At 46.2% G+C, this 18,311-nt stretch overlaps 2 protein-coding genes across 4 annotated transcripts; one reads left to right on the top strand and one right to left on the bottom strand.

Moving 5' to 3' along the window:
• The first annotated feature begins 7,872 nt into the window (after positions 1-7,872).
• On the top strand, positions 7,873-8,249 carry LOC115900799 (40S ribosomal protein S27). The gene has a single exon (XM_030942721.1). It carries the CDS (start codon positions 7,919-7,921, stop codon positions 8,171-8,173), a length of 255 nt encoding a protein of 84 aa, XP_030798581.1. The 5' UTR covers positions 7,873-7,918; the 3' UTR covers positions 8,174-8,249.
• Positions 8,250-8,899: 650 nt separating this feature from the next.
• On the bottom strand, positions 8,900-18,311 carry ZIK1 (zinc finger protein interacting with K protein 1). 3 transcript variants are annotated; one of them, XM_010386997.2, is made up of 5 exons: positions 17,922-18,311; positions 16,877-17,565; positions 16,273-16,311; positions 12,004-12,130; positions 8,900-10,715 (listed from the first exon to the last, which is right to left on the bottom strand). In XM_010386997.2, the coding sequence occupies exons 2-5, from the start codon at positions 16,907-16,909 to the stop codon at positions 9,451-9,453; spliced, it is 1,464 nt and encodes a 487-aa protein (XP_010385299.1). In that variant the 5' UTR covers positions 16,910-17,565; positions 17,922-18,311; the 3' UTR covers positions 8,900-9,450. The 3 variants fall into 3 exon arrangements, with proteins under 3 accessions (XP_010385299.1, XP_030769095.1, XP_030769094.1); XM_030913235.1 differs by having other exon boundaries at positions 12,004-12,088; positions 16,877-18,311; XM_030913234.1 differs by lacking the exon at positions 16,273-16,311 and having other exon boundaries at positions 16,877-18,311.

Genomic DNA, 18,311 nt, shown 5'->3' with positions numbered 1-18,311 from the left:
TGCTCTTTCTCTGCCTTTTTGTTCTATTTTGGCTCTCAAAGCATTGGATGTTGCCCCCCAACACTGATGAGGCCAGATCTCCTTTACGTTGTCTACAAACTCAAATGCTAATATCTTCCATAAACATTCTCACAGACACATCCTATACTAAGGTTTTCCCAACTATTTCGGTAGCCCCTAATGCAGGCAAGTTGGCACAAAACATTAAACGTCACAACTATTAATAACCTTGTGGCTAGGCCGGGCGTGGTGGCTCATGCCTGTAATCCCAGCACTTTAGGAGGCCGAGGCAGGCTGATCACGAGGTCAAGAGATCAAGACCAGCCTGGCCAACATGGTGAAGCCCTATCTCTACTAAAAATACAAAAATTAGCTGGGTGTGGTGGCACACGCCTATAGTCCCAGCTACTTGGGAGACTGAGGCAGGAGAATCGCTTGAACTCAGGACGTGGAGGTTGCAGTGAGCCGAGATCACGCCACTGCACTCCAGCCTGGTGACAGAGCGAGTCTCCATCTCAGGAAAAAAAAAAAAAGAATATTGAACATAATTAATTGAACTGAACATAGATTTACTTTGCTTTTTTTAGTGCACTCATACATAAGTCTATGAGTACATTTGGCTTGACTCTGGAAAAGTTTACCCTGAAGACATGTAGAGCAGATAGCTTTTCAGTTGCTGAATTGAAGTCCTGTCTGAAAAGAAAGGGAGAAGGTCTGGCTCCAGCATGATTTCATATAGAAAGGTAAGTGGGGAGCTCTTCTGAGTGACTCCACAAAGGACTCATTTTGTCTGCATATTTGAGTGTCTAATGGTAATTTTTTTTTTTTTGAGGAAGAGTCTTGCTCTGTTGCCCAGGCTAGAGTGCAGTGGCAGGATCATAGATTACTGCAGCCTCAAACTCTGGGACTCCAGCGACATTTCTGTATCAGCCTCCTGAGTGTATGGGATTGCAGGCACTCACTACTGTGCCCAGCTAATTTTAAGAAGATTTTTTCCCAGCTAATTTAAAAAAAAATATATATATATATATATATATTTTACAGACAGGGTTCTTGATATGTTGCCCAGGCTGGTTTAAAATTCCTAGTCTCAGGTGATCCTCCCGCCTCAGCCTCCCAAGTAGCTGGGGCTACAGGTACAGCTCTTATGGCAATTTCTTAGGCTAATAGTCAAAATAGGGAAATATTAAGCTTGAAAAGTGCCAGAAAATCTGTATATCTACTTGTTTTTGTTGTTTAAGTAGATAAATTAACTAGGCTGCTCATGGAAATAACTGGCTTACCAAATTCAATTTGTTAAAATGAATCTCCCTTGAGTTATATGAATACATACACAGCAAAAATATTGCTAAATAAATATTTTAAACTGACTTACAAATTAGTTAATTTTGATTTTTTTTTTTGAGAAAGAGTGTCACTCTGTCATCCAAGCTGAAGTGCAGTGGCACAATCTGAGCTCACTGTAGCTTTGAATTCCTGGGCTCAAGCAATCCTCCCACGTCAGCCTCCAGAGTAGCTGGAAACACAGGTGTGCACCTGTACCACTATGCCCCGATAACTTTTTGATTTTTTGTAGGGATGGGGTCTCACCATGTTGCTCAGGCTGGTAATGTTTTAATAGATTATTTTTTTTGTTTTTTTTTTTTTGTTTTTTTTTTTTTGAGGCGGAGTCTCGCTCTGTCGCCCGGACTGGAGTGCAGTGGCCGGATCTCAGCTCACTGCAAGCTCCGCCTCTCGGGTTTACGCCATTCTCCTGCCTCAGCCTCCCGAGTAGCTGGGACTACAGGAGCCCGCCACCTCGCCCGGCTAGTTTTTGTATTTTTAGTAGAGACGGGGTTTCACCAGGTTAGCCAGGATGGTCTCGATCTCCTGACCTTGTGATCCGCCCGTCTCGGCCTCCCAAAGTGCTGGGATTACAGGCTTGAGCCACCGCGCCCGGCCAATAGATTATTTTTTAGAGCAGTTTTGGTTCATAGGAAAATTGAGCAAAAAATTACAGAGCTTCCACATATCCCTTGCCTCTACGCATGTACAGCCTCTCCACTATAAACATTCCCCACTAGAATAGTATATTTGTTACAATTTATGGTACATTGGCATATTGTTATCATCCCAAATCTATAGTTTACATTAGGATTTACTCTAGCTGGACGTTATATGGGTTTTAACAAGTGTATAGTGACTTGTACACACCATGGTAGTATCACAGAGTAGTTTCACTGCCCTAAAAGTCCTCCGTGCTCCACCTGTTCATCCCTTCCTCCCTTAGCCCAAGCCCCTGGCAACCACTCACTTTTTACTGTCTCCATAGTTTTGCTTTTTCTGGAATGTCATGTAGTTCAAATCACAGTATGTAGTCCTTTTAGTTTGGATCCTTTAATAGTCCATTTTTGTGCTGCTGAAAAGACACACCCAAGACTGGGCAATTTACAAAGGAAAGAGGTTTAATGGAGAACTCACAGTTCCACATGGCTGGGGAAGCTTCACAATTAATGAAGAAGGCAAGGAGGAGCAAGTCATATCCTAGGTGGATGGCAGCAGGCAAAGAGAATAAGCTTGTGCAGGTAAACTCCTGTTTTTAAAGCTATCAGATCTCATGAGACTAATTTACTGTCATGAGAACAGCGGGGGAAAAACCCACTCCTATAATTCAATCACCTCCCACTGGGTTCCTCCCGTGACATGTGGGAGTTACAATTCACGATGAGATTTGAGTGGGGACACAGCCAAACCATATCAGATCGCTTCACTTAGAAATATGTATTTAAGGTTCTTCCACATCTTTTATTATTTATTTTAATGTGGATAAATATACCATTTTCTAGATGTACCACACTTATCTATTCACTTACTGAAGGACATTTTGGTTGCTACCAAATTTTGCCAATTATGAACAAAGGTGCTATAAATATTCATGTACAAGATTTTGTGTGGACATAAATGTTTAATTCATTTGAGTAAAACCAAGAAGCACTATGACTGGATCTATGGTCATTGTCTTGGCGTTGTTTCACATTTCCAATCAGTTGAGAAACCTTCTCAGGTGTCTTAAAGGAAGCAAAAACAAAGTGCTTCTTCCTTTTTTCCTTTTTCAATAATCTCTAAGCCTCCAGATGTCTGTGAATGTCACCCTGTGAATAGACACACACATACACACAACACAGTCACACACTGCATAAGTGTGTTACTATTGCACACCTATCTGCAGGACCAGAGTTCAATTACCCATTTCCTTAATATCTAGTGCACAGGAATATGGAGAAAGGGTCAGCATGTTAAATGACATCAGAGAGACACAAAACAAAACAAAATCACACACCATTACAGAATGTGGCAAATTCTGGACAAATGTCTCATCAACTTCAAGAATAATAATAAAAAGTGGTAGCTATATATTATTATAGACTCACCAGATGAAACTATTAATAGCCATACAGATTCATTTTGGACCTGATTGCAATGAATTTGTCTTAAAAATCAATTTTGGGCCGGGCGCGGTGGCTCAAGCCTGTAATCCCAGCACTTTGGGAGGCCGAGACGGGCGGATCACGAGGTCAGGAGATCGAGACCATCCTGGCTAACACTGTGAAACCCCCGTCTCTACTAAAAAATACAAAAAAAATCTAGCCGGGCGAGGTGGCGGGCGCCTATAGTCCCAGCTACTCGGGAGGCTGAGGCAGGAGAATGGCGTGAACCCGGAAGGCGGAGCTTGCAGTGAGCTGAGATCCGGCCACTGCACTCCAGCCCCGGCGACAGAGTGAGACTCTGTCTCAAAAAAAAAAAAAAAAAAAAAAAAAAAAAAAAAAAAAAAAAAAAAAAAAAAAAAAATCAATTTTGGTTGGCCGGGCGCGGTGGCTCAAGCCTGTAATCCCAGCACTTTGGGAGGCCGAGACGGGCGGATCACGAGGTCAGGAGATCGAGACCATCCTGGCTAACACGGTGAAACCCCGTCTCTACTAAAAAATACAAAAAATTAGCCGGGCGAGGTGGCGGCGCCTGTAGTCCCAGCTACTCGGGAGGCTGAGGCAGGAGAATGGCGTGAACCCGGGAGGCGGAGCTTGCAGTGAGCTGAGATCCGGCCACTGCACTCCAGCCTGGGCGACAGAGCGAGACTCCATCTCAAAAAAAAAAAAAAAAATCAATTTTGGAGACAATTCGAGGCAACTGAGCACTGATGATATATTTTATGATGCCTTAAATAATGATTGATAAAGTTACAGGAATTATGAAAGAGCTCTTATGCTTGGAAGTGCATTCTGAAGAGATGCAGCATTGAATGACAAGATGGGGGAATTGTAAGTAAAATAATTATGTGTGAAAAGAGTTCAAACAAGAACAGCTACTAAATGATAAGTAATATGGACGATTTAGGAAGGTTTCATAGTGCTTCTGAACATAGTCTTTTCCATTTGTGTATATACTTGAAAATATCCATTAGCAGAGGAAAAATATGTTTTTGTATCCATTACTTGTTAAGAGGGATGGACTAAAAAGGGCAGGTGGAAACTTATAGTTTCAGGGGTTTAAGTACGTATTAACATAGGAATTGTGTACTTTAAATATGCAGAATTTAAGACAACTAGATTTCACTTAAGCCACTTTTAAAAACACAAGTAACAAATACTCAAAAGTTGTCAGTTCCTAATCATTTTACTGTTTTACTCTTACATATACATTGTTCTATAGTGAGCAGGTGTATGAAAATCTATCCCAAAGGCCAACGAAGGTGAAAGGCCAAAGAAGGAGAAAGAGGCCAAGAAATTGTTTTCAGAAACATTTCATGGGGAATCATGAACAGAAGTGATGTCTTGTGCAGCTGTGAGACAATGGATCCCTGTATCTGCCCTCCAGAAAGCAGTATCCTTTACATCCTTTTTAGGACTCTTTTTATAGTGGTCAACAAGGCTGGAGGTTTTTTGTTTGTTTGTTTTGTTTTGTTTTGAGACGGAGTCTCACTCCATTGCCTGTTGCCAGGCTGGAGTGCAATGGCACGATCTTGGCTCACGGCAACCTCCACCTCCTGGGTTCAAGTGATTCTCCTGACGCAGCCTCCCGAGTAGCTGGAATCACAGGCACCCATGGGCCACCACAACTGGCTAATTTTTGTACTTTTAGTAGAGATGGGGTTTCACCATTTAGTAGAGATAGAGGCCAGGATGGTCTCCATCTCCTGATCTCATGATCCGCCCAGTTGGCCTCCCAGTGTTGGGATTACAGGCGTGAGACAACACGCCCGGCCTGGAGTTTTTAGGGTAAAACGTGCAGCTGCTGACATATTCAGACTTTGTTGCCAAGACTCATGACCACTGGGGGAGAGAAGCATTTTGATGATACCTATGCTACTGCTTCAGAATGTAAGTGACCATGACAGTTTCACTTCAAGATGGCATCAGTCTTGCCACACCACAGGCTGTATGTTCCTACATACATGTTCTTGAGGTTATCTGCGGCTACTGTATCGGCATAGTGAAAATAGAATACAATGGTGTGACACTACCCACTTCTCAATTCATATTCAATGACATTATTTTGACAACTTGTAATTGGCCATGGTGGGAGAATTTTACCAGGGAAATTGGCAAATATTAAAAGCCAGGGCTTATTTGTTTCATTGAATGGTTAGACCTAAGAAAGTGATGGAGAATTTGTAAATGAAGGTAGTGTTTCAGGTATATAGTGTCTGAGGTTTTTTTTTTTTTTTTTTTTTTTTCTGAGATGGAGTCTCGCTCTGTCACCCAGGCTGCAGTGCAATGGCACAATCTCAGCTCACTGCAACCTCCGCCTCGCAGGTTCAAGTGATTCTCCTGCCTCAGCCTCCCTAGTAGCTGGGATTACAGGCATGCGCCACCACACCTGGCTAATTTTGTAATTTTAGTAGAGATGGGGTTTATCCATGTTGGTCAGGCTAGTCTCAAACTCCCAATCTCAGGTGATCCACCCGCCTCAGCCTCCCAAAGTGCTGGGATTACAGGCGTGAGCCACTGCGCCCGGCTGAGGTTGTTACACTGTGAATAGAATAGACCAAAAAATTGAGAAAATATTTTCCCAGTATTTGAAAACAATTTTATCATTTAGCAAAGTGTATCACATTACTGAAGACTGAGAAAAGTTCCAACATATCTTTGTTATACATGTCTATTTATTAATGAAAAAGAAAATATCACCAACATCCATTTAAAAATAAGCAAAAGACATTAATAAACATTCTTCCAAAGAGGATATACAGGTGGCAAGTTGACACAAGATGTTCAAATGTTCAATACCATAAAATACCAGAAAAATGCAATAAAATCACAGAGAGATGCTATTATACAGCTATTAAAACAACTAAAATTAAAAAGACTAACCATACCACGTATGGCAAGAATGTAGAGAAATGGGAAGCTTCACATACTGTTGATGGGAATGCAGATGGTAGAGTCAGGTTATAGTCTGGTCGTGTCTTTGAAAGTGAAGCATTCACATACACTGTACTGCTGACACAGGAGAAATAAAGCACTTCTGCATATTAAGAATTATATGCCTATGTTCATAGTAGCATTATTTGCAACAGCCCAAACTGGAAAGCATCCAACTGTTTATCCAAATTGTGACATATCCACAGAATATTTCTCAGTAACACAAATGAACTGTTCACATAAGCAATACTGGTAAATCTTTTTTTTTTTTTTTTTTTTGAGACGGAGTCTTGCTCTGCCGCCCAGGCTGGAGTGCAGTGGCCGGATCTCAGCTCACTGCAAGCTCCGCCTCCCGGGTTCATGCCATTCTCCTGCCTCAGCCTCCCGAGTAGCTGGGACTACAGGCGCCTGCCACCTCGCCCGGCTAGTTTTTTGTATTTTTTAGTAGAGACGGGGTTTCACTGTGTTAGCCAGGATGGTCTCGATCTCCTGACCTCGTGGTCCGCCCATCTCGGCCTCCCAAAGTGCTGTGATTACAGGCTTGAGCCACCGCGCCCGGCCTATACTGGTAAATCTTAAAAATAATTGTGCATCAGCTGGCGCAGTGGCTCATGCCTGTAATCCCAGCACTTTGGGAGGCCGAGGTTGGTGGATCACAAGGTCAAGAGATCGAGACCATCCTGGCCAACATGGTGAAACCACATTTCTACTAAAAATACAAAAATTAGTTGGGCATGGTGGCGCATGGCTGTAGTCCCAGCTTCTCAGGAGGCTGGGGCAGGAGAATCGCTGGAACCCAGGAGGCAGAGGTTGGAGTGAGCCAAGATCACGCCACTGCACTCCAGCCTGGTGACAGAGTGAGACTCCATCTCAAAAAAAAAAAAAAAAAAAAAAAAAAAATTGTGCATCATCAGGAAAAATGGAGTCTTTTATGATTCAATTCACACAAAATCCTAGAAAACACAAACTATTCTCCTGTAGGGAAAGTAAATGACGGGACTCCTGAAGGCCTGGAAAGTGCACGCAGAGATTGTAAAACAACAAAAGGTGAATCATGAATATGTTCAAGATCATGATTATCATGGTTTCACAGGCTTATATGACAAACTCTTCAAATTATACACCATAAATGGATGTAAACTATGGCACGTCACTTATACATCAAGAAAGTTTGTAAAACATGTTTCAAAGTAAAGTATCTGATCTCCCACCTTTCAAAAACCAGAATGCCTTGCAATCTCATGTTGACTGCACTCTCTCTTCAGGCCTGGGGAAAGGCAACCATGCGTCCCTCCGTGCAGGAAATGTTGGCAAGCAATGAAGGCTGTGGCAATTTGAGACAACAGCAACACTGGTGGAAATCACAAGAGCTATCAATACATCCCTGGCCTATAGGACTTCTATTATCTTTATCCTCCTTTTTCTACCTCTACAGCAATGAACTTGAGGTGAACAACCTAGAAAGCCAACAATTAAAACAAAACGCCTTTCCGGCGGTGACGACCTACCCACACGAGAATATGCCTCTCGCAAAGGATCTCCTTCATCCCTCCCCAGAAGAGGAGAAGAGGAAACACAAGAAGAAACGCCTGGTGCAGAGCCCCAATTCCTACTTCATGGATGTGAAATGCCCAGGATGCTATAAAATCACCACGGTCTTTAGCCATGCACAAACGGTAGTTTTGTGTGTTGGCTGCTCCACTGTCCTCTGCCAGCCTACAGGAGGAAAAGCAAGGCTTACAGAAGGATGTTCCTTTAGGAGGAAGCAGCACTAAAGGCACTCTGAATCAAGATGAGTGGGAAACCATCTCAATAAACACATTTTGGATAAAAAAAAAAAAAAAAAAAAAACAAAACAAAACAAAACAAAACAAAAAAAAATCTTTATTTTTGCTGACAATAACCTAAGCTATTGGACATTCAGAGATTTCTAGGTCCTATGACTGCTCAAAGCCACAGTCACGGAAAGATTTGTAAATGTACTTTTACAAGAGGCACATTCCAACTAGTTTGCTACAGTACACAGAGTACAGAAATACCCAGTATTTCTGTACCAATTACAGTTCACACGTGACTCCCGTTGTCTTCTGAGTGACATCAGCCTATGCAATGTTTGATATCAGGGCATGTCTCCTTATAGAACCCCATGAAAATCTCAACAGCACTGGGCATCATATGACATCCTCTGGAAACAATAGAATAAAATTGTCCTATTCCCTGAAGCACAGGTGCTTGTCATAACAGCTGGCCTCTCCTCAGGATGACCTCTAGTCTCACAGAAAGAATAGGGATCCAGGCCACAAATTAGAATAACCAAAACCTTGCATTGTTTCCTAGGAGATTTTAGGTAGCAAAGCAAGTAGGACCAAAACCAGAATGAGAATTACTCTGTCATCTTACTTTTCCTGCAGAGGCCCACAAAAGCTGTCCATTCCTTCATATAGAGTTGAAACCTGTTTCCCAGCCACCCCACACAGTAAACAAAACCCCAAGACTACAAGTAGATTCAAATATAAGGCTTTTATTAGTGCACAAACTGGAGCAATATGAGGCAGCCATTCACCAGGTGGTGACTTGGAGGCTAGAATGACCAGGTATCATGTGAGACCAAGAATTTACAAAAAGGGAATCCTTGCACATAAGCGTCCAGCAGAACCAAGGCTGGGCCCTCCTGACCAAAACTGGGTCACATGTATGCTGTGATCAGTCAGAAAAAAGAATGAATTTTCTCTAAAGGCTTAGATTGCTCAAGATTTCCTCCAAAGACTAAGAGAACACACAAATGTCTGCCTTGCCTTAGCACATCAGTGTGACCAATGCCCACTGTGCAAGGTGGCAGAGGGTAGATGGTTTCTACCAGAGAAACAAGGAAGAATGAGGTTCAACTTTAGGCAGATGGCTTCCTCACAAAGGCCCTCTACTGCTACAGTACTACGGAGGCAGCACATTCCCTGTAGGTCTAAGGCTCTACCTAAGTGTGGACTTTCAGGAGCTACATGATGATAGATCTTGAGTTGCAGACGCTTCCACATTTGCTGCATTCATGAGACCTCTATGTGTTATGGCATTTTTGGTGATGTATGAGGCTGGAGCATTGGCTAAAGGAATTCCCGCATTTGTCGCACTCATAAGGCCTTTCTCCAGTGTGAACCACTTGGTGTTGAATGAGGCCTGACTTTTGGCTAAAGGACTTTCCACACTGGCCACACTCATAAGGCCTTGCTCCAGTATGAATTCTCCGGTGTTGAATAAGGATGGAGCTTTGACTAAAGGATTTCCCACATTCACCACACTTATAAGGCCTTTCTCCAGTGTGAACTCTCTGATGTTTAATGAGGGTAGCTTTTTGACTAAAGGATTTCCCACACTGGCCACACTCATAAGGCTTTGCTCCAGTGTGAATTCTTCGGTGTTGATTAAGAATGGCACTTTGACTAAAGGAATTCCCACATTCACCACACTTATAAGGCCTTTCTCCAGTGTGAACTCTTTGGTGTTTAACAAGGGTGGCTTTTTGGCTAAAGGATTTCCCACACTGGCTGCACTCATAAGGCCTTGCTCCAGTGTGTATTTTCTGGTGGTCAACAAGGCTGGAGTTTTGTCTAAATAATTTTCCACATTCGCTGCACTCATAAGGCCTTTCTCCGGTGTGGATTCTCCGATGGTCATTCAGGTGGGAGGTTTGGCTAAAGAATTTTCCACATTCACTGCACTCCCAAGGCCTTTCTCCAGTATGGACTCTCTGGTGCTGAACAAGTGAGTACTTGCCACGGAAGGCTTTCCCACATTTGCTACACTCGTAAAGCTTTTTTCCAGTGTAAACTCTTGGATGATGAACAGGAGTGTGTTTGTGCCTGGAAGCCTTCCCACATTCACCTGACTTGTAATGACTTTTTTGACTGCAAACGTCCTCCCCACATTCAGTAATTGTGTTGGGTTTCTTGCCTCCAGGAAAGACCAGGGACCTCAGAAGGCCCAACATGGCTGGGAGGTCCTTTCCAACCTCCCATTTGCGAAAGGGCTTCAATGACATACGGAATAGGCAGCGCTTCACATATGAGGCTCTGTCCATGTCCCTCTTCAAGGATTTCTTTGCACTGTGATGCTTCTGGTGCTGGTGATGGTTTGTACATTCTCCAACCAAGTATGGTTTCTGCCCAGGGAGATCAGCCAGATGCAAAATATCTTTCAGGACTGGGACACACATCTCACAGGATTGAGTCTTCTGTGTGGATGAACCTGCCTTTGACTGTGACACTCTTACAGAAACATTCTGCCCAGAAGGTGTCTCTTCATCTTCTGTTCCATGGCTACAACCTGAAAGCAGAGAACTGCTGATGAAATATACATTGACTATGCTGAGAGCAGGAAGCCCCATTACACACATACCAAAGGAATGATTCACCAGGTTTGTTTTGAGGATAATAGAGCTGAGGGCAGGTTGAGGAAGGGGTTGCTTTGCAATACTGGATCTTTAAAGATCACAGAATGAGGGAGGCCTCACCAAATAAAGGACACAAGGATGGGATGGAGGACAGGGAATGGCATTGTCTTCAAACCATTCCTCTACCAACAGCCTCAAAAGTTATCCTTGAGTAGCCTTCCAATTCCTAAAACTCACCACATAGTGTTCAGGAGGACCTTGTCTGCTGGTGACACCTGCATGCTGTGCAGAAGGTTGACTGTGCCCAAGCCCAGGAAAATACAATTGAAACTGAGTAGCAAGTCATATGATCACATATCTTCATGTAATCATACATACATACTTCATGAGACATTATGTTTGTGTCAATGTTGGAAAACATTGCAGAGGGAGTAGTGCAGAGGAGCAGATGATGCAAGAAGTTCAGAAAGGTGGAGGTAGCCAGGTGCTAGAAGTCATAGATAAAAATAGTAAGACAGAAAAGTGTCAAGTACAAGGAAGAAAATACAGAAATGAGGTTTGGCCAATGGCATGTGCACCCAAACAGTGGTGAAGACAGGACAGGCTCCTTATGTGACCTGAAAACAGCCTGGATATCATGCCCCCAACCAGCTGCCAGTCAATAAGCCCAGGCCTTCTCTGAGACCATGTTCACCCTATAAAGCAACCAGGTTTCTCCACACACCCTCAATTGTCTAGCTGTGTGGGACCTTCATGAAGCCAAGTCCTACCAGAAAGACAGAACGTGTGAGTGATCAGCACTAATGCAGAACGACTCAGCACACAAGAGCCCATGGGAAAGAAACTTAATATCATTAAACAAACAAACTAGAAGGAGTAAGAAGAGCCCACTGTCCCCATAAGTATAGACCATGACAATGACTACAATCATGACACAGGTAGCCACAAGAAAATGTCAGCTAGCAGATGGGGGTGCAGGGAACTTGGGACACAAGGTGTCATGGATCTGAACACAGGCACCCAGCCAAGAAGAGAGCAAGCAAGAGAGATCCATTTGGCTGACTGAAGAACACCTACTTCCCAGACCACTGGGCAGCAGGTGTTAGGGCTGCTCAGGCAGTGCACAGTGCTGGCCCCCATAGCACATATCCCAAGAGAGTGGGGAAGTCAGCAAAAGAGCATAGACAGACCAAGACACTGGAGTTGGTGTTAGGGCCTTACCCAGTGAGGCTACAAGGGCAAAGTTCTCCAGCATCACTTCAAGGTACAGGAGTCTCTGAGCCTCATCAAGAAGTCCCCACTCTTCCTGTGAGAAGTAAATGGCGATGTCCTCAAAGGTCACACAGCCCTGTCATGATGGGGACAGGTCACTCCACAATCAACGCCTCCACATCAAGTTCATCCACCCACTCATTCATCCCCACCTTAAGGAAATACACACCCTGGTGACACAGATGCCCACTCTCTCTTCATGGTGATCCCTGTATCCTTCTACAGTACCAATCAGGAGGTGGGCAGGATGCACCACATCGAAACTTTGGGCCCAGTATGTAGGGGTGTATCCCTTCTTGTCAGGCAGTTCCCCAAGAATCTTTCAGATAGTGCCTCCTAGACACAATCAAATGTGGGTTCACCTTTCACCCTTAAGTCCTCAATGCCAGGGGCCTGGGTCCTTCAGTTCACATTCCCTCTCCATGTGCACATCATTCTTTGAACCATTCTCGCTCAGTCTCACTCCCATAGCCACCTCAACCCTTCTGCCCACCAAATTGAGACAGCATTCAGTGCTACACAGACCTCTGATGGTTCCTGTCATAGACAGCCCCCATCCTGCTCTGAAGGGCTATCTTCCTGACTCTGTTCCTTGCTTCAACCTCAGCCACCAAGAATCACTGATGTCAGACACTGATGACCGTCCTCCACTTGTGCTGTACTTGATGTCCCCTCTTCAGTCAACAACCTTCCTCTCACCTCTTAACCCTCTTTCAAAATCAGTGCCCTCAGTGGCACAGGCTCTCAGTGGCTCTCTACCTCCAACCTAATGACTCATACAGATGAACACTTGTACTACTAAACTTATTCAACTGCTTGACTGACACCTTCCCCAGACACATCAAGGGTCACAACAAATTCCTGGTGAGTTTTTACCATGGTGAATAAGCACTAGTCCTAGTGTTTTCGTCAGTTTGGGCTGCTAGCATAATACCACAAACTGGGTGGCTTATGAACAACAGAAATTTATTTCTCAGAGATCTGCAGGTGGGGCCAGGCGCGGTAGCTCAAGCCTGTAATCCCAGCACTTTGGGAGGCCAAGACGGGTGGATCACGAGGTCAGGAGATCGAGACCATCCTGGCTAACACGGTGAAACCCCGTCTCTACTAAAAAATACAAAAAATTAGCCGGGCGAGGTGGCGGCGCCTGTAGTCCCAGCTACTCTGGAGGCTGAGACAGGAGAATGGCGTGAACCCCGGAGGCAGAGCTTGCAGTGAGCTGAGATCCGGCCACTGCACTCCAGCCTGGGCGACAGAGCGAGACTCCATCTCAAAAAAAAAAAAAAAAAAAAGAAAGAGAGATCTGCAGGCGGGAAGCCTGAGATCAGAGTGCCAGCATGGTCAGGTTCTGGTGGGGGCTCTTTCCAGGTTGTAGACTGCTGACTTCTTATATCCTCACTTGGTGGAAAGAACACTAGGTAGTAGCTCTCTGGCCTCTTTGTTTAAGAGCACTCACTAATCCCATTCATTAGGGCTTCACCCTCATGACCTAATTATCTCCCAAAGGCCCAACCTCCAAATACCATCACACTGGAATTAGTGTTTAAGCATATGAATTTTGCAGGGACACAGTCCAGTCCACTGTACCTGGCCTCAGTGTCATCTTCTACCAATTATTTCTTTGTCTCCATGTCTGTCTTATGTCCTCAATGCCTTGGAAGCCTTGACCACTTACCAGATGATATGGTTTGGCTGTGTCCCCACCCAAATCTCATCTTGAATTGTAGCTCCCACAATTCCCACGTCATGGGAGGGACCTGGTGGGAGGTAATCAAATCTTGAGGGCAGGTCTTTCCCATACTGCTCTCATGATAGTAAATAAGTCTCATAAGATTTGATGGTTTTATAAGGGGGGAGTTCCCCTGAACAAATTATCTCATCTGCCGCCGTGCAAGACGAGCCTCGCGCCCTCTGCCATAATTGGGAGGCCTTCCCAGCCACATGGAATCATGAGTCCATTAAACCTCTTTTTTTTTTTTTTTTTTTTTTTTGAGACGGAGTCTCGCTCTGTCGCCCAGGCTGGAGTGCAGTGGCCGGATCTCAGCTCACTGCAAGCTCCGCCTCCCAGGTTTACGCCATTCTCCTGCCTCAGCCTCCCGAGTAGCTGGGACTACAGGCGCCTGCCACCTCGCCCGGCTAGTTTTTTGTATTTTTTAGTAGAGACGGGGTTTCACCGGGTTAGCCAGGATGGTCTCGATCTCCTGACCTCGTGATCCGCCCGTCTCGGCCTCCCAAAGTGCTGGGATTACAGGCTTGAGCCACCGTGCCCGGCCCATTAAACCGCTTTTTCCTTACAAATTACCTACTCTCGAGCACATCTTTATCAGCAGCGTGAAAATGGACTAATATAGTAAATCCGTATGAGTAAAGTGGGGCTCTGCTGTAAAGATAACTGAAAATGTGGAAGCGATTTTGGAACTGGGTAACAGGCAGAGGTTGGAACAGTTTGGAGGGCTGAGAAGAAGACAGGAATATGTGGGAAAGTCTGGAACTTCCTAGAGACTTGTCTTTATCAGCAGCGTGAAAACGGACTAATATACCAGATCATCCTCTTTCCTACAATCTTCCCATGACCACTTTTCTTCCACAACTGTTTGTGATGTTCACCACCTCTACCACGTGTCCAAGCACGAGACACAGTCATAGCCCTGACCTTTCCTTTTCTGTTTTTTTGTTTGTTTGTTTGTTTTTTGAGATGGAGTCTCACTCTGTCACCCAGGCTGGAGTGCAGTGGTGTGATCTTGGCTCACTGCAACCTCTGCCTCCCAGGCTCAAGCAATTCTCCTGCCTCGGCCTCCGTGGTAGCTGGGATTACAGATGCCCGCCACCATGCCTGGCAAATTTTTGTATTTTTAGTGGAGACAGAGTTTCACCATGTTGGCCATGCTGGTCTAGAACTCCTGACCTCAAGTGATTCGCCTGCCTTGGCCTCCCAAAGTGCTGAAATTACAGGTGTGAACCACCACGCCCAGCCCTTTCCTGGGTTATTAATAGCATTACCTTCATGACCCAGGATTACCCACTCCTAATTGTGACCCACAGCTACTCTGGGCCAAACACTGGCCACCACCTTTTGGATTTCTCCATCTTAAACCACTTCTAGAATTCCAGATGTACATGGACAGCTACTCACTTGATGTCTCCATATATCACTCTTTGGAACATCTCAGACTATAATAGCTAAAGACAGAACTCCTGTTATCCTTAATGAAAATTAATCGGCTGGGCATGGTGGCTCATGCCTGTAATCCCAGCACTTTGGGAGGCCAAGACGAGTGGATCACCTGAGGTCAGGAGTTCGAGACCAGCCTGGTCAACATGGTGAAACCCTGTCTCTACTAAAAAAAAGAAAAAAAAGGTCATGGTACTATGTGTCTGTAGTCCCAACTACTCAGGAGGCTGAGGCAGGAGGATTGCTTGAACCTGGGAGGTGGAGGTTGCAATGAGCCAAGATCGAGCCACTGCTCGGTCTGAGTGACAAAGTGAGACTCTGTCTAAAAAAATAATAAAACAAAAATAAGATCAATCCTATTACATGCTATTTGATGGAGCTTCCATCCTCCCAGATGCTAAACTCAAAATGCCTGGAGTAATGCTTGACTACTATCTCTTACCCTCAAAATCTGAAAATGCAAGCAGGCCTAATTAAAAATCTGACCCAGAATCCAGCCACTTCTTCTACCTTCACGGCCACCACACTGGTGAAGCCACTATCAAAACTCACCTTGGCCACTGCAGTAGCTTCCTCCCTGGTTGCCTCCATCACACCCACAGAGTATTCTCTATGCTGCATTAACAGTGAACCTGATGAGACCAGTGCCAGATAACCTCCCTCCTCTTCTCTAAACCTCCCATTGTTCCCATCACCTCCAGAAAAAAACACCCAATTTCTCAGAGCCATTCCAGACCTGAGTCCTGCCCTGCTGCTCTGAATTCCCATGAGAAAGAAAGGAGAGTTGGGTTCCCCTGAACCAGCTCAGCTTCACTGCCAACTTTACACATTATCGTACCTAGGCGGGACAACCTTTCACACCTCATTCCATTGTCTGCCAGCAATAAGAACGTCTACAAATAACCACCAGTCTAGAATCAGGATGTCAAGCTTGGGGTTTGTGAAGAGTCCTTAGGTGAAAGAACTGGATGGTGGCAAAAAAGATACATGAAAAAACCCCAGGATGGGGCCAGGACCAGTGAGGGCCCGGGACACCCTCCACTCACCTTTGTGAGGTCCATATGTGTTTCTGGAGACACAGTCACCTGTGGAAAGCCAAAGATCATGAAAGGCAGGTGACCATACAGGGCTCTACTGATTCAGGCTTCCCTGGATTCCTGACCAGGCCAGAGCCAGATGGACTGAGGATGTCTGCATTATTTCTGAGCCTCAGCTTTCCAGTCCTCAGTGCTAACTCTTAGCAACTGTGGGACCTTGCACAAGAACTCAATCTCCCTGTGATTCTGTGTTATTCCACTCTGTTCTAGTCTAACTCCATGAGGTTTTGGAAAACTCAGACCTAACTCAGACCATACGTCGCTTCTGTACACAACTCTCCATAGCTCCTAGCATCCTAAGAATTGAGGGAAAACTCCTCACCTTGGCAGTCTTCACTCCATCTCCAAGAGTTTAGAAACGCTGGTCCCTTTGCCTGTCACCTTCTTCCATGCCTCATCACCCAAGTTCTGGAAATAGGGACCCCACCCACGAGCCCCCATTGTACTGGACATGAGGATCTCGACCCTAGCGACCCAAGAAGGCACCCCTTACTGGGCCTTAGAATTTGAGTGAGGATGAAGGAGGTTGAGGTCCAGTGGACGCAGCGCTCACCTGAGTCGGGGCCCTCAGCGCAGCCGCAGCCATCGGAGTCTGGGCAGAGCGGGCCCGGGACCGACAGCGACGGGCGCGGGGACCTGGGCAAAGCCGTCAACCCCGCCGCCGCCGACGCTTAGACCCCCGACTGTTCAGCGGGAGGAACCCTCCCCTCGCGCCTTCCGACTCTCTCGCCAAACAAAGCGCTCCCAAAGCTCTGACGATCTGGATGCACCCAAGCGCTGCAAAAATGACCGCCACTGAAGTGATACAGGAAGTACCTCCCCGACCTAGTGGTCTCAAAGCGGAAACGACCCTTTTCTCAGCGCGGATTGGCTCAGCATCTCTGCCGCTGGAGACAAAACCTTCTGGGTAATGTAGTTCCCCCGGCACCCAGGGTGCCCGAAGGGATGCTGCGGCCAGAAGTCACCTCAAACAAAAGCCAAGCGGCCGCGCTGGGGGCGCAGGGAGAAGGCGTCGCCACAGTCCAGGAGAGGGCTGGGCCTTGTCGCTCCTTAAACGGGCCGCTGGTCCATTTCTGTGGTCCCGTCGCGGCTGAGCGCCCACGTGATTAGAGGCATTGATTCAGGCTCGGGAAGCTGAGGCCGGATCCACAGGTATTCGACGCCCCTGCGGGAGCGAAGGAGCTTCGTCCCCCTCCCCTGCGGGGTCAAGGCGTTCGAGGCCGTGCCGGGGCCGAGGATGTTCTGTGAAAGACAGGAGCGATCTAGGTGTCGCGCTGTGGGCAGATGTTCCGGGAGGCCACGTGGGGACCGCGCCCGCGCTACTCCTGCTCTGAGCCCCTGGACTGTCCCCAGATGAGGGAGGCGGGGCCGAGACGTCCCATGGGAAGGGGTCCTGGGCAGCTCTCTCCCGGGGACGTCTTCTCTAGGGGAGGGCAAGCTGGGGAAGCCCCGGAGCGGCTGAGGAAAGTGCCTCTGCTTCCTTGAGTCCCCTCCTGGGTCTGGGAGCCGCTCCTGCGTTTTCTGACGCCCCCTCCACCGCCCCTTGGCTGACAACTGGGTCCAGATGAGCCTTGGACCCCACTGAAGACATCTCCTACCTCATCTCCCACACCTGCTAAGACCATCTCCGTCCACCCTCAGGACAGTAGGGAGGTAGGCGGGTTTCCAGGGCACCCCACGCGGTGGCGTACAGTGGTAGGAACAAGGCCTCTGGAGCCCAAGAATGGGATTTAGTCCCCGAGGGGAAATCCATGCTCTGCCTTACAGCAGCTGACTCGGCCTTTAGGGATACTCTTAACGGCCTCCACGAAGGTGCAGGTATAACCGCTGGACCAGTCTCATCTGGCCGTCCTCTGTTGGTAACAGAATGTCCAGTTATTTTGCAGGCACAGAGCTAAAGAGTTGCAAGTTATATAGCTAGAGAATGTGCAGAAAAGAAAAATGTCAGGCCCAGCGCGGTGGCTCATGCCTGTAATCCAAGCACACTG

Source organism: Rhinopithecus roxellana, chromosome 12 (assembly GCF_007565055.1).
Source record: "Rhinopithecus roxellana isolate Shanxi Qingling chromosome 12, ASM756505v1, whole genome shotgun sequence".
NCBI classification, from domain to species: Eukaryota; Metazoa; Chordata; class Mammalia; order Primates; family Cercopithecidae; genus Rhinopithecus; species Rhinopithecus roxellana.
This window is presented reverse-complemented; position numbering and strand designations above follow the sequence as displayed.

Excerpts from the sequence above, each read along its gene's own strand:
- ZIK1 (XM_010386997.2), bottom strand. The coding sequence starts at position 16,909 with ATGGCTGCGGCTGCGCTGAGGGCCCCGACTCAG. Across the intron at positions 16,312-16,876 it reads CGCTGAGGGCCCCGACTCAG|GTGACTGTGTCTCCAGAAAC; the intron begins GTGAGCGCTGCG and ends GGCTTTCCACAG. Across the intron at positions 12,131-16,272 it reads CACATATGGACCTCACAAAG|GGCTGTGTGACCTTTGAGGA; the intron begins GTGAGTGGAGGG and ends CCATCATGACAG.
- LOC115900799 (XM_030942721.1), top strand. The coding sequence starts at position 7,919 with ATGCCTCTCGCAAAGGATCTCCTTCATCCCTCCCCAGAAGAGGAGAAG.